General features: G+C 28.6%; 2 protein-coding genes across 9 annotated transcripts in view; one reads left to right on the top strand and one right to left on the bottom strand.

Moving 5' to 3' along the window:
* The window catches only part of LOC105678120 (uncharacterized), a 143,812-nt gene that overhangs the window by 4,674 nt on the left and 112,565 nt on the right, over nt 1-26,573 (top strand). For all 6 annotated transcript variants that reach the window (XM_067356064.1, XM_067356068.1, XM_067356063.1 and 3 more), the window contains exon 3: nt 26,327-26,365. In XM_067356064.1, the coding sequence (XP_067212165.1) occupies nt 26,327-26,365 (39 nt within the window). The remainder of the gene's footprint in view (nt 1-26,326; nt 26,366-26,573) is intronic.
* LOC105676044 (aminopeptidase Q-like) lies at nt 193-12,166 on the bottom strand. Of its 3 annotated transcripts, XM_067356059.1 has the most exons (13): nt 11,829-12,166; nt 11,082-11,540; nt 8,233-8,720; nt 7,714-8,160; nt 6,796-6,955; nt 6,367-6,523; nt 6,183-6,258; nt 4,093-4,484; nt 2,102-2,370; nt 1,759-1,949; nt 1,299-1,622; nt 1,147-1,216; nt 193-955 (listed from the first exon to the last, which is right to left on the bottom strand). In XM_067356059.1, exons 3-13 carry the CDS (start codon nt 8,697-8,699, stop codon nt 818-820), a joined length of 2,691 nt encoding a protein of 896 aa, XP_067212160.1. In that variant the 5' UTR covers nt 8,700-8,720; nt 11,082-11,540; nt 11,829-12,166; the 3' UTR covers nt 193-817. The 3 variants fall into 3 exon arrangements, with proteins under 3 accessions (XP_067212160.1, XP_067212159.1, XP_067212161.1); XM_067356058.1 differs by lacking the exon at nt 11,082-11,540; XM_067356060.1 differs by lacking the exons at nt 6,367-6,523; nt 8,233-8,720; nt 11,082-11,540; nt 11,829-12,166 and having other exon boundaries at nt 7,714-7,855.

The raw sequence follows: 26,573 nt of genomic DNA, 5'->3' as shown, positions 1-26,573 counted from the left end.
CAAATATAAAATAGCAAAAAAAGAAAGATAAAAGAAAAATAAGAAAAGCAATCATTGTAGAATTTTTGAAAATGAATACGTCACAAATATAAATAAAAGAATAAAAAATATTATTTTTTGCAATAACATATTCCAACTAATTTATTTTATAAAAAAGTATACTTGTGATTTATAAATATTAATTACTCTTAATGTCTACAATGCATCAATTTTATACTTATCTTTTTACTTTATTTATCTACATTTATCAATATTGCAACCTTACATCACTTAAACATAATAAAAATGGGATTAATATTTAACTAAATTCTACTCTATGATTTCATTTGTGAATGTACATTTTGTTGTGTGCGCATGAAATTGTTCTTTGAGAAAGTTAATAATTTTTATTTTCTTATTAATTCTATTTCAACATTGCTATAACTGTGCTTATATACTATATACATTGCTATATACTTTGTCTTTTACAAATTCACTTGTTTGACTATTTATTTCCATTTTCAAGCTTACAACAAGCACAGTATTTGCTCAAGGCTGATAGCTGGATTTGCAATACTGGCGTGATACTGGACAACAGTAAAGAATTAGTACTGTCTAACTAACTAATATAATGTATAATAGTTCTAACTAATATATCATTGTTGGCGATGCAAAGTTTGCCAGTCGGGATAATAATAACGTTTCATTAATATTAAATGTCAATGCATTGGCATCCAGTGTTGGCCCAATACTGGCTAGTACAACAGCCACAAAATCATAGTTGCATGCAAATTACGGGGAGATTGAATACAGACTTTTTCTACTTTGTTGTGAGAGTTCAGTCGTCGTCATATTTATGAAGAGATCCAAAATTTGCTATTTGTCTTGCGTTCTCCAATTTTCGTTTAGCAATTTTATTTTTAACAGCATCAATTAGCCTCTTGTCTTTCAGATAAGTTGTCGCAAAGGTAATTACCTAAAACAAATTATTTCGACAAAATCAATAAATGTAAAGCTTCTTTACTATACAGTTTATGAGAACATAATTTGCTGCGTTCGGCATAATTGGATCAGATATGTTACATATGTAACAAATAACATATGAATAAGCTCAATATTGAAAAGTCAAGAAATGAAAGTATTACTTGAATTAAAAAATATAGGTACCTCTTGTAATTGGTGTTCGGAATGCACATGCGTAATACTGATAATTAATATTGCAATTCTATCAACTTCCCTAAAATTAAAGTAATGGATTTAATATGCATATCTCATACTTAGAAATACAAGAATATATATAAAAAGAAAAATATTATTACCAATATTTACTTAATACGATTTGCCTGTCTTTTAAACATTTCAATATGAATTCAAACACTATCAAGTCTCTTACATGCTTCGCGACAGTAAGAACAACTATATTAACACGTTTGTCTCGTTTTTGGATAAAATATTTATACTCTGTAGTTAGTCCTAACAATTGTTTTAAATACAAGATAATAATTGTAGAATTTTTACAGCAAGTTAAGTAATCTAATATTCTGTTATCAGATGTTGTCCTTTTTTCTCGTATTTGGTTCCAAAGAGTGTAGTTTGCTAACATTAAACCTTTACAATATTTCCATTCCTTCCATGTAAACCGACTGCGTTAGCAGAAATAAAATATTTTATACAAATGTAGCTTATGTTATGTATATCAAATAAAATAGCTTCTCAAGTTTAGTATATTAATGCAACAAGATTAATTTATACAAATGTCGTGGTTTTAAAACATCTTACTTGTCTTGTACAGGATTTTTAAGGTATTTTATCAGATGTAAAGTGGCATTTTCTCTGCATTTAGCAGCACCAATAATACATGCCCATTTTGCTGCTTCTTCTCTTAAACATTTAGTAAGGTCGCTTTCATTCGGTTTTTCATCGTATCCTATTATTTCCAAAACTCTGTTCAATATATTTCGCATATTGTCCTTAAAATTGGTAAATTATTTGAATTTATAAATCTACTATTAGAAAGAATGTGATGTATGTGTATATGTACAGGTATACATATTTATTTAATTCTTTTTATGTAGAATGTTGTAATGTATAACTTTTCTTATAGAAATTAGCCATTACCTACCGTTATGAGTGAAGCATGATCAAATGAATAGGCACAAGCCATGTATTCAAAAGCTTTAATCATGGGATACCATGCTACGTAATTCGTATTTTCTGACAGAAAGCTTACAATATTCCAAAACCTTATTAAACTGATTCGGCGATGTAAGAGAAAGTGAAATGCATCATCTATGACTTGGGCTTGATTGAGAACATGTACTGTATAATTTTTTCTCAAGCATTGCTCAAGTCTAAACCAGCCCTCATAATTATAATTAACTCGATAGTATCCTATTATATCAAAAATAGATTCTTTTATCTATAGAGTCTCTGATAGAATTTATCAAGAAATAGTTTCTAACAGTGTTTTTTTCAAAATATTTTTTTAAATTATTTATTTTTTAATAAAATATGTTAAATATAAGTTATAATAATAATATCCATTTATAGGTTCTTTTTATTGATACAAAATTTACAATTAATTACACAGGACTACAAAAAAAATGTTTGGATATGAATTTAAACCAGAGTAATTGTTTCTTATAGATTTTTGGTCACTGAATCCGAATTCGTGAACCGTTTTGCTTCATCACGTTTAGTTTTTTAGATAATTGAGAAAGATGATAAAAAATCTTTGAAAATTGAAAGAAACATTTGAGGAAAGAGCAAAAGTAAATATTACATTAAAATGCGGTCGCAGAACTGATTTAAATTTATTTTGGCGAACTAAATAAGGTGCAAGAAATAAAAAAAATTTTGCTTTTCTAATGTTAGGTATTATAGCTTAACATGTCGTAAAACAAAACGACGTAAAGTACCTTTGTGCAACAAATATATTTTTTTTTAATTTGTACTGATTCGCTTCGTGTTCAACTCTGTGCCTCACTTATCTTCCAAAAGTAACAATTAAAATTTATTTCTAAAAAAACCTAGTATAACTCACGCAGATCGCCTAGCTGTTTGTTGCACAATGATACTTTACATCGACTTGTTTTACGACGTGTTAGACTATAATACCTAACATTAAAGTAAAACTTTTTTTATTTCTTGCACCTTATTTAACTTACCAAAATATATTTAAATCAGTTCGCATTTTAATGTTATATTTACTTTTGTTCTTTCCTCAAATGTTTCTTTCAATTTTCACAGATTTTTCATCATTTTTCTCGATTATCTAAAAAACTTAACGTGATGAAGCAAAACGGATCACAAATTCGGAGATTTTTGATTCAGTGATTAAAAATCTATAAGAAACAATTACTTTAGTTTGAGTTTATACCCAAAAATTTTTTTTGTGGTTTTGTGTTATTAAAGCTAAAACCAGTACCAAGAGTAGGATCTTTGTGCTCGAACTTTACGTTTACTTAATAGTATAAATTCGAAAACACTTTGTTTTAAATATGTATGATTTCTTGTAAATCATTAATAATGTTATAATTTTTAATTATGACTTCATTAATCTTGAAGATTTAAAATGCACCGTAAAAATTTCACAATCACAAGAGCAGTGACTATATGTACATACGGAGTTTTCCATCTAATTTAGACATTTTAAATTTCTTACTTGTTTTTGATAATATGAAAATATGTCAAAGAAAAACATTATTTGTTTGGGAGAAACAAATATTATTATAAAAAAACAATTTTTTTCACAGTTATATTTTTTAAGGTTATAAAGTAATCGATTATTTTTAAACGGGATTACATGTTTTTATGACTGCATTGTAATAGCTGAGATATCAAATCTTTCTATACATATAATGATTATATAATACGAAAAACCGTCAGAAAAAAACTGATGACATTTCTAACGTTTTTTCGTATTATGAAAAACAAGTGAGCTATTTAAAATGCTTAAGTTAGGTGGGACATCCTCTACACACATAATCATGTAATAAAATCCAAAATTAATCTCAATAACATAAAATGGAAACGACAAAATCAGAATATTGCATAATTTTAGTTACACAAAATAAAAATTGAGGTATAATAAATTTAATATTGTATAGTTACCTATTTGTTTAACATTGACTATGACGCAATAATTTTCATCAACAACCTTAAATTCATTTTTAATATTCATAAATGTTTTACGTTGCGGTGATAGCAAAAAATGCTGGTTAAAACTATTACCAACATCTTTTTGTATTATCGTAAATGTTACTAATACGGGAATTTGTTCCATGTCTTCCTCATTATACTGAGAACTGAGATATGAAAATGATATCATGTCATCTGTAGCGCTTAATGTCACGTGCAGTACAGGATAATAATTTTTCTTTATCCAAATATCTATATATTTTTTTACATTGAAAGATTTTTGATGATAAGTCTCAGTATGATTTGAATAAGTTTGCATTATGTGCCATAAATCATCGGTCTTTACCGTGTTTGACTGACTATATCTGCAAAATAGAAATTTCGTTAAAAACATACACCGTGCAAATTTTCACTTTTATACACAAAATTATAATTTAACATATTAAAACATTAGTTTATATGTTTGTACAAGTAAATCAACAGTAATACATATATTTATTTTTTTTTTATTTGGAAAGTCTTTCTTTATCTAGTCTTATATTTAGAATGGATTAAATTTGCTCACAAAGAAGTTGTAGACAAAAATCACAATTTATCGAAATATCTTATTTGTTTATATTTACAATATTATTATTAATAGAAGAAATGTATAATTGGGATATTTTAATGATATAATTATAATGTTAAAATTAATAGCTATATAAGCCCAGAGTCAGGTATTACTTGCTCAGTAAAGTGTATTTAAAAGAATCGGTTACGGACGTTTTGGCCCATTTGTTGTGGCCATCCTCAGTGAGAGATACAAAGTAAACGAAAATTTAGAAAAGCATAATAAAAGTACGGAAAAGACGCAAGGTTGTCGGAGGGCGGTTACAAAAATCAAACAGTTTTAAAAAGTTGTACATACTCTTACTTGAGTGTCGAAGTAATAAAAATTGCCCTGACGGTGCGCAAAGGTTCAAAAGGGTAGACCTCCGGAAAGAATCAACGGTTGAACAAATTAGAAAGGCAATCCGGTGTACCGCAACATTGTGACCCATCGGCAATCCAACATCTTTTATTCTTTTTTTCCGGAATTATGTGAAAATAGAAAATGGACGGATACTTTCGATGCACTAACTCTGTCAATTGTACAAAGGTCTCATTGTCAGAAGTCTAGTAAGAAAAATTCTGAGGTTAGATATTAAAAAGGTGAACACTCTCAGACAACTAGACAATTTCGTGTGTGTCTCGGTAGGTAGTTAACAGATAAGTAACACTTTTCTGGAGGTCTACCTTTTTGGACCTTTGCGCACTGTCAGGACAATTTTTATAACTTCGACACTAAAATAAGAGTATGTACAACTTTTTGAAACTGTTTGGTTTTTGTAACCGCCCTCCGACAACCTTGCGTCTTTTACGTACTTTTATTATGTTTTTCTAAATTTTCGTCTACTTTGTATCTCTCACTGAAAATGGCCACGACAAATGGGCCTAAACATCTGTTGTAACCGATTCTTTTAAATAAACTTTACTGAGCAAGTAATACTTAACTCTGGGCTTATATAGCTATTAATTTTAACATTATAATTTACAGTTATGCCTTTGTAATCTCAAATTTCTAATTATATTAAAAAACTCCGAATTTAAATTACATACAATATAATGGTTTTTATTTATCTACTGTTTTTAATATAAGTTTTCAAAACGATTAACATTAATTTGCCACAATTTTAAAAATCAATTGTATTATTTACATTAATAAACATAATGTTTTAATTTGCAAAATCAACTATATGTTACTTACAATTTAAAAAAAAGATAATTTGACAAGTTTAAAAAAGTTTGATTTAATATTTTAAAACAATCAATACTATCTCATTCACATTAAAGAAAAGTATACATTAGTTTTAGAAATGGACAACATGTTATTTGTTATTTTATAGATGAAAGATATTTCGACAACTTTGAAATGGTAATATATCATATACCATGCTGTCTCACAGTAAAATTGAGGAATGTTAATATTTTTGTCGAATATTCAATTTTGTTACATAATTATTATATCGTGAAATATTACTCACCTATCAGCATACGTGCGAATAGAATACCACATGCCTTCACTTAAAATATGTTGTAATATATACCATAAAACGGATGCTGTGACAATTAAAGTCATAGAGTACTTAAAACATACTTTAAAATGTTCTTTAATCATAACAATAATATATATAAAGTTTTAAACAAATAAATTCTATTTTAACTTACGTTTGATATAATTAAGAATAGACTTATTTTTTTTAACATCTAAGCTATTACTGTTGTGTAGTGTAAAATTATAATTATAAGAAGGAATGTCAAAGCGAAAAGATTCCTGCAGTACTTGGACAACAAATAAATCATGTATGTAAAAAATCGACGGAATCTAAAAAATTTACTAAGCTAAAACAAATATTTAAATGCATATTATTTTTGCATTATAAATATGAATTTAGAGTTGGTAATGGCTGCTACTAAATTTTTGGTTGTTTTTGTTGTTTTATAATATTTGATAAGTTTAAATATTTAAATGCACAGTATATTTGCATTATAAATATGAATTAAGAGTTGGTAATGGCTGCTACTAAATTTTTGGTTCTTTTTGTTATGAAATATTAATTTGTAATATGTCATTAATATATAAGAATATTAAACAACCTTTCCCAAGATATGCGCTGCAAAGTATGTTGTAAAACCTTCTATTGGCCATGACAAATAATCGTACCAAAGAGATATTACTTGACGTGCTAGTAAGTTAGCCACTTCTATTTTGCGTGCAATGGAATCTAATGCTTTATTGTAAGTAATATCTTCTTCTCTGAAAATGGTTTTCAAATATTAGAATTTCATCTTAAAATTTTGTTAGAATTATGCAATTTAATAAATTTGTGTATTGTAAATATAATACAAATTATTGCAAAATTAGATGAATTCGAGTGCTAACCCGTAAAATTATTTACTTAAAAATTTTTAAAAAAATATTTAACGATTTTAGGTTGACAATTTAAAAATTGTTATTTTTTAATTTTATACCAAAAAGAAGTGAAGTTATACTTAAGCAAATTTGTTTTGATATTTATTTAATAAACAATATATTTTTCTGTGTTTATAAAAAATAACATTGTAAAATTGTGTGTTCTCTCACTTAAATAATCATTTATTCAGATTATTAAAAAAAAAAAGAAGAAATATTTTGAACATTTATGAATAAATAACATCACGATTAAAAGATTGCAGAAGTTAAATTAGAAATATTCATGATATTTTTATATTCTTGATGCAATACATAATATTTATAACTCCTTTTGTACAACATAAAACGTACAATTATTTTTCATACTTTACATATTAAAATCTAATTTAAAATCTGATTTGATGTAAAGAAGGATTATTTTAATTTTCTGTTTAAAATAAAAGTACTTTTTATGATGTAATGCAAGTGATGTATATGATAGTCTTTAAATGACTTTCTGATATAATAATACATATATTTTTAGTTCTAAAATATTAAGATAAGTTTGTTTTTTAATTTGATTTTAAACGTTATCTTTTTAGTTACTAATAACTGGATACTACCTGTGTAAAATAAGTCCCCATGTCTCAATGTTCTTATGTTGTGTATCCCAAATTGCAACATAATCTATTTTTAATATTTTTGTCTGACTTTCATTCAAAAAATTGAATACATCTTCTACGACGAGTTGTGCAAATTTTAGATATAATTTTACATTTTTTCTACACCAAATTATGACATTTGTATACATAAGCCGCTGTTGCAGAAAACGGTTGTTGATTATCACAATCGTTAAACGTTGAATGGACATGAAAGGCGACTTGTTAAAATGTGTCCACATCATGTTATTTTCATCTATATATTCTTCTGCATTTCTCAACATATTCGATAGGGCAGTAAATCTTTCATGATGCATAATAGAAATGATAAACGTGCTCTCGAACGCTGGTTCGTCCCAACATGGAAATATTTGTTGAGCTCTTATTACCTCAACTCCAGTTTCTGTTAATCTGTTTCATTTAAAAATGAATTATATAAAATTTTTATCATATTTTGTTTGAGAATTAATTATTTAAACTTACACTTTTTCACCTATTTTTTCTCCGTATGCGCGAAAAGTTTCATCATATATGTTGTTGAGATATATTATGTGTAAAATATATGTTCCAGGAAATAAAATATTTACAGACTGGTTGGTGAAGTCAATGTAAATGTACGTTTCATCGATAAATGAATATTTCGGTATGTGTATCATCCTATTGCCATCATTGATAGTCAAATCAAGTTTAAGTATACCAAAATTTACTGAAGGTATACTTATATTCATTATTGGACGTGTAATATTGATGGTAATATTGCATTCGCCGTGCAAGACATTTATACGAAAGTCAAATTCTATATTGACATCATACTGCAGTGGTATTAAATCAGTATAATTCAACAAATGATGATTAACTTCAGTGTCACTTTTTATAAATTGAGAAATAGAGAAAAATATTATCACAATAAATATTGGTCTGATATTTAATGAAATATTCCTTAATGCCATACTAAGTTCTGTTTAAAGCATCTGAAAAAAAATTTTATGTGTAAAAATGTACATATATACACTCACCCGAAAAAAAAGCGGTACACTGAAAATGTGGGAAAAATTCATCAAATTTCAACTGACGATAACTTCGTAAATAATAAAGATAGAAAGTTCTATAAAATATGGAAATGAAGCTAAAAATCTCTACTTTAAGAATCAATTTATTTCAATGTTGCAAAATAAATTTATTGAAAATGGCGGATGACAAAGCGCGAGCATGCAAAATTGAAAAATAATGGTTCGAGTTTGCGACGGTGCACGGTATAAACAAAAAATTGTAGCTTATTGGGATCAAAAGCGTACGAAAGTACAGAGTCTCCTCTTTAAAATGCTTTTTTATGCATCTCGATACGATGATTTTTCGCCGAGAGATTCGCATTTGAAGAAAAAGGCAGATTCTTACTTCTAGGCCTCTCACTTACAGTACAGTCTGCAAATCGTTCTCCAACGCGACGGTATACTCGTTCTCGTCCGTCTGAAGAATACAGACAAAAACGAGATTCGTCGCTAAAAAGAACGGTACTCCATTCTGCATATGTCCAGCCTGCATGCTCGACAGCAAAATTGAGTCGAGTTACGCGATGGCGACGCATAAGCGAAGGTACATTTGCTGGCCTGCGCGGAAAAAGACCGTGTTCCGCTAATCTGTTTCGAATAGTGTCAACGGATACATTACATTCGCGGACATCTCTTAAATTGTTTCGAATTTGAACAGCCGTTCGATGTCTGTCTCTTAATGAATTTAAAACAATAAATCGGTCATCGTTTTCATTTGTACAACGAGGACGTCCCGAACCAGGTCTTCTTTGGACAGAATTAGTCTCCAAGTACCTAGCATAAGCACGTTGCACGGTTGACACTGATAAATCAAGTGCCTCAGCAACGTACCTTCGACTTCTCCCATCTTCAATTAACGCTACAACTTAAACAGCTTTTTCAGGACTTATCGTCGCCATAATTGACCAATAATTTCAATGCGAAAAGATTAATTATTGTTTACTTTGACGAAGTCGTACGAATAAGTAACGCGTCTCGAAAGAAAAAGATCAAGAGAAATCAAGCACTCTTCTCGCAATGTGCGGTCGAGCATAAACAAAAAGTCAGGGCGGAGAAATCGCAAAAGATCTGCAGACATCTCCTTCGGATGCAAAACAATTGATTGAAAAATAATGGTTCGAGTTTGCGACGGTGCACGGTATAAACAAAAAATTGTAGCTTATTGGGATCAAAAGCGTACGAAAGTACAGAGTCTCCTCTTTAAAATGCTTTTTTATGCATCTCGATACGATGATTTTTCGCTGAGAGATTCGCATTTAAAGTAAGAATCTGCCTTTTTCTTCAAATGCGAATCTCTCGGCGAAAAATCATCGTATCGAGATGCATAAAAAAGCATTTTAAAGAGGAGACTCTGTACTTTCGTACGCTTTTGATCCCAATAAGCTACAATTTTTTGTTTATACCGTGCACCGTCGCAAACTCAAACCATTATTTTTCAATTTTGCATGCTCGCGCTTTGTCATCCGCCATTTTCAATAAATTTATTTTACAACATTGAAATAAATTGATTCTTAAAGTAGAGATTTTTAGCTTCATTTCCATATTTTATAGAACTTTCTATCTTTATTATTTACGAAGTTATCGTCAGTTGAAATTTGATGAATTTTTCCCACATTTTCAGTGTACCGCTTTTTTTTCGGGTGAGTGTATTTGCGACACATAGTACTTTATTTCTCTATCACAAAAGAAAGCATATATAATAACGATTGTAACTATTCATACTAAAAAATATTATGAAAGATACGTAAAACATGAAAATATATTATTTTTAGTATTAACAGAACATAATTTTAATTATTAAAAGTTTTACAGACTTTTACGAAAAATATAATTTACCAAGAAGTTTTTTTAAATATAAAACTAAAAAAAGTAAAAATGTATAAAATATTTGTAATATTAAAACACAATAAACACTAGAAACGCCAATTTTAATGTTATTAAGAATGATGTTTTTACGACCATTTAGATAATTAATGGTTGATTCACTGTAACCATTACGTATATGATTTCATATTATTTTATATTACTAATATTATGTCGCGCTTACTTATATTTGATTATACTCTTTTTATGAAAGCACATATGAGATAAGTTACACTAAAAAATTGAGAATAAAAAAAGAAATTCATAACGACAGTAAAATACATTTTTTTTAAATATAACTACATTTTAATCCTAGTATATTTACTTTCATGGATGGGCTGTTGTAAGATTAAAATTAAAACGATAATCGAAAAATTTTGACTTTTATCAGTTTCCTTGTGGGTATACTTGTATACTTACGATATGTATATTCGCATTGCACAAAATATATTATTAAAATTTTTTTGGTAAATTACAACGGTAAGAGAAAAACAGAATAGGGCTGAAAGATTAAGAAGGACAGTAGACGTAAAAGAATAACAAAACACAGAAGGAAATAAAGGCAAGGTTAATGTTTGGAAGAGAGCATTACGTTCCAATGAGAAGTTGTGTATATGAGAAACAGGGCCAGATTTAGATCGTAGGGGTCCCCTAAGCACTGGCTTTAAAGAGGGCCTTTTTAATTTTTTCCGTCAATTTAATACTCTTATGCAATTAGTTGTATGGAACCTTTGAGGTCTCTACTGGCGCGGGGCCCTAAGCAATTGCTTATATTGCTTATGCCAAAATCCGACCCTTATTAGGAAGCATAGGAGAGTACATAGCAGAAATGTGTAATATATGCGATGCAAGTAAGGCAATTCATGAAACTGAAGTTTTCTGTAATGTACGACGTGTGTTTAATAAATAAATTTTACGTTGGAGATATCATTTTACATATAATAATTAATTTTACGTGCATCTCAGTTCACTTAATATCAATATAAAAGAAATAAGAAAAAATTAAAAGAAACATTAAAATTTCTATTAATGATGCAGAAATTAATGTTAATTTTGAATTATTGTTAAAATTAATTGTTAAAATTAATGTTGATTTTGAATTAAACCGAATTAAAAAATTTAAATTGTACACTGTTAGTTAAACATATTTAGTTCGTCAATCCTCACCTATATTTATGAAAATTGTTAACAAATTACACTTTGTAACAACAGTACTGCAAACTAGTACTATTTTGAATCGCCAGTATTAAATTTTTTTGAACCGATCAAATCGCGATCTTACTGTTTCGAACAATCTTTTCATACTAACAATGAGAAGGATATTGGCAGTTGATCAAGCGACGCGGCGAGCTTGCGCGTAGCGCAAGGAAGGACCGATATGATACACCAAATTACACCATCGGGAACTATGCCAAATAAGAAGGCTATATAGTACTATAAATTATGTAGAGCATTTTTATATACTATTAATAAATTGAAAAAGAACGACTTCACGTTGGAAAAATCTTAATTCAAAATATAAAATAATTTTCTCACGTACAAAAGAATTTCTTTCTGAAAAAATAAATTCTAAAAATTTAAAAATTAATAATATATAAGAGCAATATATAAGTAATATATAAGAGCAAAAGAACCAAAGCAAGATTTTCGTGTCATTTTAAATTTTGTTACATTAGTGTAAATATACAAACTGGCAAACATATTCATCTTACTCATATTAAATCATACTCATTATCTTTAGAAAGTCTGCCGCACACACATACACATAATTAAGTTTTTAAAACATAAAATCTATAAATGTTTGGATCGCATGTATTTAACTAACAAAATGTCGCATAAGATTTATCTATATCCAATTGCCTAAGTTAAAAATTTAAAAATTATTTCTTCCGTCATACTGATGATTTCTCACTAATCTAGCTTGTTATTTCGAGCAACGCGTTTCTTTATCATATCCTCAGATGCAGTTTTTAGATCATAAGCTAAACCTAAATAGGCGAAAAAGTCGATAAAAGCTGTGGTAATATTGAGCGAATAATTTCCTAATTCTGCCGCTTTATAGTCCCAAGGAAAAACATGATGATAATTGTGTCAGCCTTCGCCAAACGCTAGTAGAGAAACTATAGCATTTTCCGCAGGAGTGATTAATCTGCATGATAAAAGTAGACGTGTTTAAACACCACACACAAATGTTCAATTTGTAATTACTGATAAAATAAAATATAATTCTTTTAATTTAATTACATAATTAATAATAAATATTTCTTTATTTATTTAAGAATAATATAAAAATAATTAATATTAATAATTAATCAATAACAAATTTTACGTAACTTTTAAAAGTTTTTTTTAATTATTAAGTTTTGTTACATTATTAAGTTCAATTTTAAACTTTTACAAAGGCAAACATATTTATATCAAAAAGAAATAATAGAGGTATGTAAAAGTTTCCATCGTTCTTAAAGCAATTTTTTTAATAATATATCTTATAAATAATGCAATATTTTAAATAATATAAAATTCTTTTTTCTATCACTTTTAGCCGCTTTTTAGATTAAAAATGGATACTGCGATAAAAAAAAGTCTTCTTTTAGAGCGATCTTTCTATACATGAGCGATGGAAACTTTTGCATATTTGTATATTATGTATATAATAATAGAAATACGTACTTATTGTAAGGTTTGTAACCCCACATGTGAGCGGCAGAATTCACCAGCCAAGTAACATGTAGATTTATGCAATATCTGCAGATTGCGAGGTGCCACGCGCACTACAAAGACTCACCGAATGCCCAATAAGGTAGGGGAAGGTGGGGTAAGACGGACCGCGGGGTAAAATGGTCCATTTGCTAGATCTTATTAGTACGTACCTCTATCTGCTGGATAAACATAAAATTAATTTCCTTTTTGATGCTTTTTAACTGTTTAAAAATTACGTCATTATATCATACGACTATCGTAAGTTATTTATAAAGAAACGTCAAATTCTTGCAAATAGATCTCGTGATCTAATTTCTTAGTATTACATTTTAAGTGACTAAGATTGCAAAACTTAAAATTTTTAAATTTTTCTACAAGTTCCATATTTCTGGTTATTTAGAAGTAATATTTCATCAGTTACATTTAAAAAATAATTTTGATACAGGTAAATAAAAATAAGATAATATTAATGTTGTTATGTGGGGTAAAATGGACCAATTTAAATGGGGTAAAACGGACCAATTTATATATTTGTTCTACTTATATTTTCTACTTATACTTTCTACTTATAGTTTTTTGCTTATATATTTGCTCTGATTTGAGAAATATTTTACATTTCATTTTTTTTTACTGGAAAAAGCTATGAAAAATAAAAAACGCACTGTTAAAAGTAGAAGAAACTTGAAATTTATTGAAAATAATGTCTCTAAATAAAAACAGATTTTATAATAATTATTTATTTTATTTACATGCTTTATTTTAAAATGTTATATTTAATGTTATATTTAATATAAACGTTAAAAATTATAAAGATTATAATTATTTTAAAGATTTGTGTGTATAATAAAATGATTAATTTTAAAATAATTTCTATTCTTATTCAAAAATATTTAATAAATAATATATAGTTTTGATTTTGAGTTAATCAGTTAAATTATTTCTTGATCCATATTATCTCGGCTTGGTCCGTTTTACCCCATGGGATGGTCCATTTTACCCCACCTATGGGGTAAAACGGACCAAAATTAAGTTTTTAAAAATCTTAATAATAATTCAAACTTTTGCAAATTTTGAAAATTTAACATTATAATCTTATAATAAACATTCTACAGTTTCTTCATGCTAAATTTCAGTTATTTTTTGTCATTAATATAAAAAATATAGCCATTTTCGCTTAGGGGGTCCGTCTTACCCCACCTTCCCCTACTAATGATGGTATGATAAAGCAGCAAAGCGGCATCAACAAAGCGTATCATCTAAAAAAGAATTAATCGATAACGAATGATGTTCGTAACATTAAGTAAACAATAATGTGAGGTTTATAGAAAAAGGGGATTTCATCCACTTTTTCTCTGAATTTTTCATATAGTAGTCGACTAAATTTTATTTTACACGCATGGAGAAAATTTTATATCAAATATTACTATGTACGGCAGTAATCGCGGACCTAAAATTTTTACTATGTTTCACATGTGAAAAACATAGTAAAAGTTTTTATAATTCCTTTATGGTCCGCAGCTATTATCGTATATAGTAATTTTATATAAAACATTACTATGATACGGCAGTAAAGGCGGACCAGAAGAGAAATTATAAACTTAAATACTATGGCCATTATGTGAAAAACATAATGGCCATAGTATTCTATAAACCCCTCACATTATTGTTTACTTAATGTTACGAACATCATTCGTTATCGATAAATTCTTTTTTAGATGGTACGCTTTGTTGATGCCGCTTTGCTGCTTTATCATACTATCATTAGTACCTTATTGAGCATTCGGTGAGTCTTTGTGGTGCGCGTGGCACCTCGCAATCTGCAGATATTGCATAAATCTACATGTTACTTGGCTGGTGAATTCTGCCGCTCACATGTGGGGTTACAAACCTTACAATAAGTACGTATTTCTATTATTATATACATAATATACAAATATGCAAAAGTTTCCATCGCTCATGTATAGAAAGATCGCTCTAAAAGAAGACTTTTTTTTATCGCAGTATCCATTTTTAATCTAAAAAGCGGCTAAAAGTGATAGAAAAAAGAATTTTATATTATTTAAAATATTGCATTATTTATAAGATATTATTAAAAAAATTGCTTTAAGAACGATGGAAACTTTTACATACCTCTATTATTTCTTTTTGATATAAATATGTTTGCCTTTGTAAAAGTTTAAAATTGAACTTAATAATGTAACAAAATTTAATAATTAAAAAAAAACTTTTAAAAGTTACGTAAAATTTGTTATTGATTAATTATTAATATTAATTATTTTTATATTATTCTTAAATAAATAAAGAAATATTTATTATTAATTATGTAATTAAATTAAGAGAATTATATATTATATTTTATTTTATCAGTAATTACAAATTGAACATTTGTGTGTGGTGTTTAAACACGTCTACTTTTATCATGCAGATTAATCACTCCTGCGGAAAATATATAGTTCTATAGTTTCTCTACTAGCGTTTGGCGAAGGCTGGCACAATTATCATCATGTTTTTCCTTGGGACTATAAAGCGGCAGAATTAGGAAATTATTCGCTCAATATTACCACAGCTTTTATCGACTTTTTCGCCTATTTAGGTTTAGCTTATGATCTAAAAACTGCATCTGAGGATATGATAAAGAAACGCGTTGTTCGAAATAACAAGCTAGATTAGTAAAAGTTTCTGTAATTCCTTCGGTGGTCCACGGCTACTGCAGTACATAATGATTTTTCTTACAAAATTTTTTCCGTGTAGAAATAAACTGTGCTCGTTGTACCTTTTTTGAAACATTACGAAAGAATCTTGTTTAAGATCGGTTAAATCAATCTTAGCACTTATTACGTCCGGATGCTTCCGCACTAGAAGCCAGCCTACATGCGAGAAGAAGAATCCTCGATGCGCACTATATGGATCCGCATTGGTGTCGGTATATCTGTGGTGCACTCTGTGATCCCTGACCCAATGAAAAATTGAATCCTGCAAAATACAATATTTACAATATTATAAATCAAAGGTCGGCGTTAGTTGCACATTTCGGCTCGATTCTTGAGATGACCGACGCTTCCCGCTCTCCCACTACCGCGCGGTTGTTGGCGGCCGAGTCGCCGATAGCTTTGACTCAGGAGCGTCTGTGTAACAAATAGGCTGATGATAAGCGGGCACCTTTCAGAAAATAAAATTTTCTTCGTTATAGAAATAATATTTATTTTCACTAATTATAATTAAATACATTCCGATTTTTTGGTTATCGGCGACGAAAAAGAGCTATAACTCCGTAAATATTCGTTGTCCGCTATATGTTTATAGAACCAAAGTTGCTTGTCTCAACGAGACGCATCGACGAAGGTACTCGGTTTCAAACGAAAAATGGTAACGACTCATAATCCCCAACACTCCAAATTGTTTTCAAAAATTTACGAATTTCGAAAAACCGCCTGGAGGGCTTGAAAGATCTCTCGATACCCTGCCAATAAGGTTCTATGGTCCAATCTTCTATCTCGTATAGTTTCCGAGTTCTAGGCCTCGATAACCAAAAAAATTGGCGACGAAAGAGCTATAACTCCGTAAATATTCGTTGTTTGGTATATGTTTATAGGACCAAAGTTGCTTGTCTTAACGAGACGCATCGACGTAGGTACTCGGTTTTAAACAAAAAATGGTGGCGACCCATAACACGCCAAATTTTTTCAAAAATTTACGAATTTTGAAAAACCGCCTGGAGGGATTGAAAGATCTCTCGATACCCTGCCAATAAACTCGGAAACTATAGGAAATAGAAAATCGGACCATAGGACCTTATTGGCAGGATATCGAGAGATCGTTCAATCCATTCAGGTGGTTTTTCGAAATTCAAAAATTTTTGAAAACAATATGGGGTGTTGTGGGTTATGGGTCGTTACCATTGTTCGTTTGAAACCGACTACCTACGTCGATGCGTCTCGTTGAGACAAGCAACTTTGGTCCTATAAACATATAGCGGACAACGAATATTTACGGAGTTATAGCTCTTTTTCGTCGCCGATAACCAAAAAATCAGAATGTATTTAATTATAATTAGTGAAAATAAATATTATTTCTATAACGAAGAAAATTTTATTTTCTGAAAGGTGCCAGCTTATCATCAGCCTATTTGTTACACAGACGCTCCTGAGTCAAGGTTATCGGCGACTCGGCCGCCAGCGGCCGCGCGGTAATGGGAGAGCGGAAGGCGTCATCTCAAGAATCGAGCCGAAATGTGCAACTAACGCCGAGCTCTGTTATAAATTGTCAAAAACGGACTTAAGCTAAAGATAGGAGTCCAATGAACTTAAAAAACTCGTTAGACTTACTTGGTAAGCAACGCTCTGAAAAATCATGAGAATAAGCTTTATTGGCCATTTTGCTTTATAAGCTTTATGAGCCCATAATCGATGAGCACCAGCAGTAATGCCTATATTCGAGACCATACCAACGGTAAAAACTGCAAATTATAAATAAATACATATGTTAGTCGATACTGCTGATATTGCAACGTTTGAAATTGTAATAACTTTTGAGACACATGGCTCAGCTTAATAAATTTTTTGCATAAACCACTATATGTTACAAAAATTATGCTGTGTGTAAAAAAATATAATCAAAAGTATATCAAAAGATCGCAGTGGCCTACATAAGAAAAAAAAATTAAATACGTATAAAAAGATACGTACACCAAACAATTGTCCAAAATCTGGCTTTGTAGCAGGCCAGATACAGGGCATATAAGCTGGCAAGATGAAAATAGCTTAAGGGGGTTATCGCAATTTTTCAACAATTTAAGAATATTTTGAAAAAATTACCATGTATAAATAACATTATTATGTACAACATGTCAAAATTTCAGAGGACTCAGCTTCACCGAAATCGAGATATAAATTCTCAAAGTTGTGAGTTTTAATATTGAATCTTATGGAGGGATCGTTGTGAAAGGCATATTTTAAACAATAGCATTGAAAGAAAATTTAGGAAAATTTTTAAAAACTAATATGTTATTAAGGATTGTAGTCACTATACTATAGTTGAATTTCAGGAAGCTTAGCTTCACGGTTTCCAAAAGTTAGTTCTTACATTAATTATAAAATTCGGAACATATTACAATAAAATCTTCTTACATTCGTTACTTTTAAAACTAAATATAAAATTCGGAACAAATTAACATTGTTCATAAAATTCTTAAGTTGTAAATGTTTAGTATTATAATGATATTAATGCGTTCATTTCATTTTCTTATTTTAATATTCCCGCGTATCCGCGCGGCGCCTTGCGGCAGACGGCGAAGTTCCGTTCGCGCTCACCTTTTTACAAAAGGTCGTAGTTGATTTCATGTGTCAAGACAACGTGTATTCTGCGTGCGTTGTAAAACCGAAGAAAATAAATTATTTAAACAAGAGAGAGCAGCAGTCTTTTCTCGACCATACCGCTTGCGACGCAACATTTCCGTGAGCACGTGTGGAAGCGTGAATCGTTCACGCAACAATACAAAACAGTAAAGTTAAAAATTTGCCGAAATAAAATTGAACAAAATTTAACTTTACAACTTAAGAATTTTATGAACAATGTTAATTTGTTCCGAATTTTATATTTAGTTTTAAAAGTAACGAATGTAAGAAGATTTTATTGTAATATGTTCCGAATTTTATAATTAATGTAAGAACTAACTACTGAAGATGACCACAACCAAATGGTCGAAACGTTTAGATCCTTATAATTTGTTATAATTGACCTAAACAATGTTTTGTTATAATATGTCAATAAACTAAGTACGTAAATCCAGCTTGGGCTCTGTAGCTTGTTTTTAATAATTTATTTGAATAATTTGAGCCAAAATTGTAATTTTTAAGTTGTTTAATTAATATTATTAACACACACTAAGGCTCAAAATTTATTAATAAAAAAAGATTTTTATCAATTGTTGATTAACAGCGTCGAATATTTTGCACATCGATCATTGTCTTTTTATTAATTTGTTTACTGACCTTTCTTATTGTGCAAATAATTTTATTTTTAAATAAATGTAATTTTTGAACACTTTTATTTTCCATTTTGTTGTATCATATGTTAGCCCGAACGAGCTATTGCACGAATTAAATTATATTCAAAATTATTTATTGTTATTTTTATTATGCAAATTTTTATAATTATTACACATGCAAAACAAAATTAAAAACAGAAATTACAAATTTGAAATAAATACAAAAAATTTAAGAATTATTTTTTTTGTTGTTTTATCTATGTTAGTATAATTCTTACGTTAAAAGATGATACTTGCTTTTTGGCTAAAATGCGAAGATTGCAAGTTTATAAAATCTTGGATAAAAGTCCTGTTGGTTAAATTGTTTAGAAGACACTAATAACTGTTAACTATAGCTAATAACTGTTGCGAGAAACTGGGAATTAAACTGGTAATTTACAGAGAAACAAACAGAAACTAAACGTTCAGATACCTCTTCCGAAAGTATACTAAAGTCCTTCATATCGCGCTTCTCTATATATCCTCTTGTCCCTACTCAATAGCAAATTATAAAATATTCATAGGTAAGCCTTGAATTAGTTGCAGGCATTTTATGAGATACAATTAAATTCTCAATGTCCTGAGAATATCTTGAGGATGTTTTGTGCTGTATGGGTATGTATTTAAAGCTGTTACAAATGCCTAAAAGAAAGAAGAAAAAAAAAGATTATACTTTTCTGGCCATTACGCAATTAAACGGAATTTTACAAGCAGGTAGCATTGAGTCAGATAGGGGCGGGTCATCGCAGACTGATCGATAAGTTTTTGCATTTAAACATTTTTAAAATTTTTAAATAACAGCACACTACGCTGGAGCGTATATTGCGTAATTGCCTAGTAACGCCTCTGTATATATCTTATAAATAGTTTGATACATTTTAATTTGTTTCTATTGCATACACAAAATATATTTGTCTCGTATTTCATTAAAATTGCAAATAATTTTGAAATTTTATATATGAAATAAATTTTTTGAGATAAAATTTACTGTATTACTCTATTAGAAAATAAAAAATTTTCTTTAAAAGAATGAATATGATACACTTCTATTTAAAAAGTGGAATTGAATCTAAACAAGATTCAAGAAAAAATAGGAAATCTGCATAAAATCTTTTAGTGAATGTTTATTTCTATAATTTTTTATGTGAATATTGATTTCGAATAGATGTAATTACAACGCAAAATTTCTAGACACAAATCAAATAATGTATTTTTAATACCTAATTAATTGTTACAAATAATTTTTTGTTATTTTTATTATTCAAAGAACCCTGCGCGATATCTAATATTGAAAAAATTATTACAAGGTACCTGACAATTATTACAATTATTACAAGGATTTACGGCCCAAAAGGTTGCAACCTCAATAGATGGTCAATAGCCATTGGCCATTATTTAATGTTTTTATATGATTGAACAATTCTGTGTGTGAACTTAAGTATGCCAGTCGATTAAATAACGCACACAGTTCAAGATATATACTAATTTATAAATATTTACGATCTAGAATAAAAATAACTTGGGATGTTGTTTCATTAATTTACATACTTGTTGTGTACACTGGTTTTGTGTTATCTATGGGTCAAGACAATTAAGTTCTGACCTTGGTCAAGACTATTCTTATTAAGCAATTTAATTTTTCTCATTCGTATTCTTTATTTCTTGGAAATGATTCAATTGTTAATTTTTATTATACTGGAATGTTTTTAACAATAGACGACTTACCTAATAGATAATAAAACATCTGCTTTAGTCTAATTGTAAAATTAAAATTTTTTTAGTTATACTGCCTGCTATAGTTAGCCTGCTATAAGTCGTTGCTATTGCCGCAACTACACTACCCGGTAAAAAATTTCTCATATATAATCATGTAGCATTTAATAGAGTTATACAATATTTTACATAATTGTGTAAAAATATGTATAATTATACATGACGAAATATAAAACGTTATATATATATATAACGTTATGCAACACTTTTAGACTTCTTTAAGAAATTTTAAAGATATCTTGAATTATTCTTTACAATCTTCATAAAGATATCTTTCAGACAATTTCAAGGTATCGTTAAAATATTTTAAAAATATATGTTTAAAATATGTCAAATATATATGTGTGAACGGTGTGTGTAACGGTGACATTGTGATGAGTGACATGTATGTATATGTCACTCAATGTTACCGTTACACATACACCGCTCACACATATATATATTTGACATGTTTTAAACATATATTCAATGCCATTGACATTATCGTCGTTTGCCTCGGATGCTTAAGAAACATCAATTTTTTCACAATGTTTCTCTTTCGTATCATTGAAAATTTTATTTTTATCAAAGTCTGATATTTCCTTTCGTCAACGCCATTGTTGAGATCGAGAAAGATCAATATATTTTTTTACGCTTTGGCATAATTTTGGCCGTTCTAAAACTTTAATGTTAACAAATCATTAATCATCGATTATTGATAAGCAAATATTTTAAAAAACAAAAATAAAACTAAATGTAAATTCTTTTTTAAATATTTGCTATTATCGATTCAATAACTTCAATGTTAATAAATTTATAATAGCAAATATTTTAGAAAACCAAAATAAAGTTTAATGTAAATAAGACTTTTTAAAAATATTTTCTCGTTTTTTAAACAGAATTGTTTTCTTTTAAAACGTATGGTTTGAAACACACAAAGTGTCATGCGAAAGACTATAGCGCTAAAATAAAGTTTAATATATTAACGTTATATAAACTTATGTATTTAAAATTTTTTTAACTGAAGGAATAATCGCCAATAAATATTGAATGCCAAAATCATGCCAAAACAGTAGAGTAAAAAAATTAAGTTAGCTTATTGTGACATTTGATATTATTAATATAACATGTTATTTATTGCATAAATCTAATATTTATCATCAATATTTATTTATCCATATTTAAGGTAAATGTTTCAATAGCCGGACATCTAACGATTAATATAAATTTGATTAATTTTTATAAATATTTACTGTTTTTAATTATTTAATTATGTAACCAATTGAGAAACAAACTATAGCTCGCTACTAACTAATATGTAGATTTGATGCCAAAAAGTATGTATTATATTTTTATGTATTATATTTTATTGTATATATTATATTTATTGTTCTTAAACTGTTTATCTTGAACGACATTTACTTAGAGATCTATATTATTAACTTGTTAACATTACTTTATTTTGCTGAATTGTTTAATTGTAAATATGATATTTCTTTGATAAAAATTTGTTGAAAAATTGTCTACGTTAACATGTAAGAAATATATATTGTTGTCGCAGATGGACAATACTCTTGGACAATACTCTTTGAAGGTTATATCCTGAGGAGCTTAAAGGTTAGAAAATGTACCGATTCAGTTATTTCAAAAAATCTTCGTAACAAAAGAAATTTGATTAAATAATGTTTAGCTGTTTGTAAATTTGTAAAGGTATATATTATTTATCATATCAGATTAATCTTTGCTTAATAGGAATACACAACCTATTGAAATATCACGTGCTAATATACGTAAAAAAATTAAAGGCTTTATAAAAAAATACTGACTAAACTTTTGTAATTTTTTTTCAGATTGAGTTCAAAGACACAAATTGTTAAAAAAAATAGTCACTGTTTTTGCACTCACTTGTTAAAAACTGATGTGATTTTGATATATAGCAGAGAGGTTTTTATAAAACAGCTTTTAGTTTTGAGACTTTATTCCTTCTTGATAAAGGTACATGCAAGAGAACAGAGAGAGAGTATCGATAGTAGCGAAGCATATATATGTACGGAAAAATCATGCACTCGTGCAGGCACATAGCAAATAAAAAGGAAACAAAGAAAGTGCGGGAAAATACAAATAAAATGAGCAATCATCATGCACTATAATGAATTGTTGTCTCTCTTAACAAAAACAATAAAAATCGCAGATTACAGTAGCACTTAGTTGCATTGATCAAACAAACAAACAATCAATATCTTTAACACACGTACTGTGCCAAATACTTATAGGCGAAAACGACTGCCGCGCCATCAAGCAGTCGCGTCGTGCAACACGACGTCTTTGCGATACCGTTTAGAGTTCTTCTCAAAGTGCCTTCAAGATATCTTGCTAAAGATATCTTTTAGATATCTTTTAGAACTTCCACCAGCAAAAATGTTTACTGGGTACACGATAACCTTCGCACGAATATTTGGCTGTTGGCTCTTTACGCTCCTATCAAATATTATTGATTTTAACAATCATCAGAGCCTGATACATCTATAATTTTTAAAATAAATAATTAATTAATAACAAATTGATCATAATTTAATCAATCAATTAATTAATTAATTACTCAAATAACTGAAATTAAATAACCGAAAGACATTAAACCCGATATTTCATTAAAAATACCTATTAGAAATTTTTTATATTTTTCTGAAATCTTAGTCGATATTACTTACACAATTATTGAATTATTTATTATTGATTTATTATCTATTACGTACTAATTGCTTAGTTCTTAACCCTCTTCAGTCACACTTCCGAAAAATGACGTAATAGTCATTTTGGGTGAAATCCACCCTCGCACCTTTGCACTGCAATAAATTATTGTAAAAAAAAAAAAAAAAAAAAAAAAAAAAATACTGAGATAAGTTTTGACTCTTTTTTACAAGAGCATGTCTATTATATATAAGAAATTTAATTTTACATATGCAAAAAAAATGTTGAAAAAAAAACCGTTATAACTTTTTTTATTTTTAATCTAAAAAAAAAAAAAAAAAAAAAAAGGTTTTATAAACCTAAAATGACATGCTTTCAGACAGATATTATTACTTTTATGGTCTTTCCAAAAAGTATATTTATTTTGCCGAATAAAGTTAGAATTTTGGACGAAAGAATGATACCCATGAATTTATGGAAGAATCTTTGTTTATTTTGAAAAAATTAATATAAAAATTATAAAAAATTATAATGATGTAGAAAAAAAATAAATATATTATTTCTAATTATTATTTAATGCCCATAGTGCATTCGACACATAAATATGTGCGATGTTTATCGCACATTGGTCGCTTGCAGCTCGGACACTCAAGGTATGTTTTTTTATCGGTGCCTTTGGGGCACACTTGACAGCATTTATGCTTTTCTAGTTTCGGGCGGTCTTCGGTAGTCATTGGCAAATCTCTCATCGCTAAAATATTAGCAATGCCAATTCTTATTTAAAAATTCTTATTTATAAAATCGATAAAATAACAATATAAAAATTTTTTTGATAATTCTAACTTTCAGAATCATTAATTATATATTTACAATTTGATGTTGCACCAAAAAAAAAGGAGAAAAAAAATTGCTGCGGAAATCAAAATTTTGACGTAATAGTCACACTGGGTGTTATCCACCCCACAATTTTGGATGCTCCGCTTCGGATGGCTGCCAGAAAAGCACTAAAGAGCCAACTCAAATAATACCTACCTGAATCTGTAGTTAAAGGTTCAAACTACCGGTATATGGTGGAACAAGTCCCATTTTCTCAAATTTAATGGGCCGTATTCCAGATCAAAAAAAGGCTGGGGTGAAATCCACCCTGTGTGACTAATTAGGGTTATACACGGGAAAATATGGAAAACTAATTTTAGTTATTTGATTAATTAATTAATTAATTGAATGCTAAAATTATGATCAGTTTGTTACTTATTAATTATTTATTTTAAATTTGTCATTTGTTAAGTTAATCTAATCAATACCCAGGGAGAACAACAAGTCTAAAAAACGTTTAATAGACGTCTATAGACGTCTATTAGATGTCTATAGACGTCTATTAAACGTTTTTTAGACCTGTTGTTCTCCCTGGGTATCCCGCATATCCCACGTTTAAGGACTATGCAACTAGTACGTAATCAAAGTACACAAGTAATTATTAATTAATAAAGATAAATATCATTATTAATAAAAATAATTACTAATTAATTTATAAATTAATATTAATAATATATTACTAATAACAGAATAATATAGAGTAACGAGAAACACTCATCGCCACGATACACGAGTCATGAGTGGAACGTGTGCCGAACAGGTCGTGCCAATCCTGACCGCGCGAGTTTCATGCGCTCCCATACGTCAACTTCAATGCCTCACCATTCAAATTCTATTCATCAGATCACTTTTTTGTAAAGAGCTTTTTGTCTTAGAATTTCATGAAGAATCTGACATTAAAAACTTTTCCGCCAATTCTGATACACTCTGTATATGATTATGTATAAGTCTTGCATCATATGTATAAACATATATAAGTAAAAAGCAAATTTCAGATATAGTCATACGCAATTGTATATGATTTTGTATAAACGAGAAATTCTGGCTAATTGTGTCACTTTTTCCTTAATTTCACTTAATGCCTTGATTTAGAAATATTTTACTTTTCTAAAAGTTTCTATACCTTTTTCTTATCGCGCGCGTGCATGCAAGAGAGAAATATAAACAAAATAAAATAAAAAAACACTATTTTACATTTATAAGAGATATATGTTATTTATTGTATTTTTAAATAATATGAGAAAAATAAATAACATGAGATATAAATACATTTTATGATATTATGTTACACTAATATATTGTACTACTCACTGTAATATATTTAATATACTAATTGTAGTATACTTTCACTTTTCTTAAGATATAAACTGTCAAAATATGTACATTTGCAATGACTTTCGCTCGATAACAATGCACAGCGCGCATTGAGATAGTCAATCAGCATCAGGAAAAGTGACAATAATGAAAATTTACCTTGCCCTTTTTAAAGAGTGAGTTTTTAAATATAAAAGTACAATTCATTGAATATATGTATAAAAAAGTAAATAGAAGATTAATGTGCGTGATAATTATTTTTGAAATAATTATTTCAACGCTGTTATAATTTGAATGTACTTTGTTACAGATCAACTTGTGTACAACTCTGCTGCAGCGCACCATGCCGGTAAGTCGATTCAACTTGTTTTATTTTAATGTCATTTAAGAAAATAGATTACAAAATAATGTAAAATATACAAAATAATGTAAAATATACAAAATAGAAAATATACAAAAGTTTCAGACCAGTAGTATTGCGTTAATCACAGATTTCTGAAGCTTCTTATATGGTATTGATATAGAAATCAATATACAACGTGCTTACGCACGTAAAT

The sequence above is a fragment of the Linepithema humile genome, chromosome 5 (assembly GCF_040581485.1).
Source record: "Linepithema humile isolate Giens D197 chromosome 5, Lhum_UNIL_v1.0, whole genome shotgun sequence".
NCBI classification, from domain to species: Eukaryota; Metazoa; Arthropoda; class Insecta; order Hymenoptera; family Formicidae; genus Linepithema; species Linepithema humile.
The sequence above is the reverse complement of the archived record's forward strand: the minus strand, read 5'-3'. Positions and strand labels throughout refer to the sequence as shown.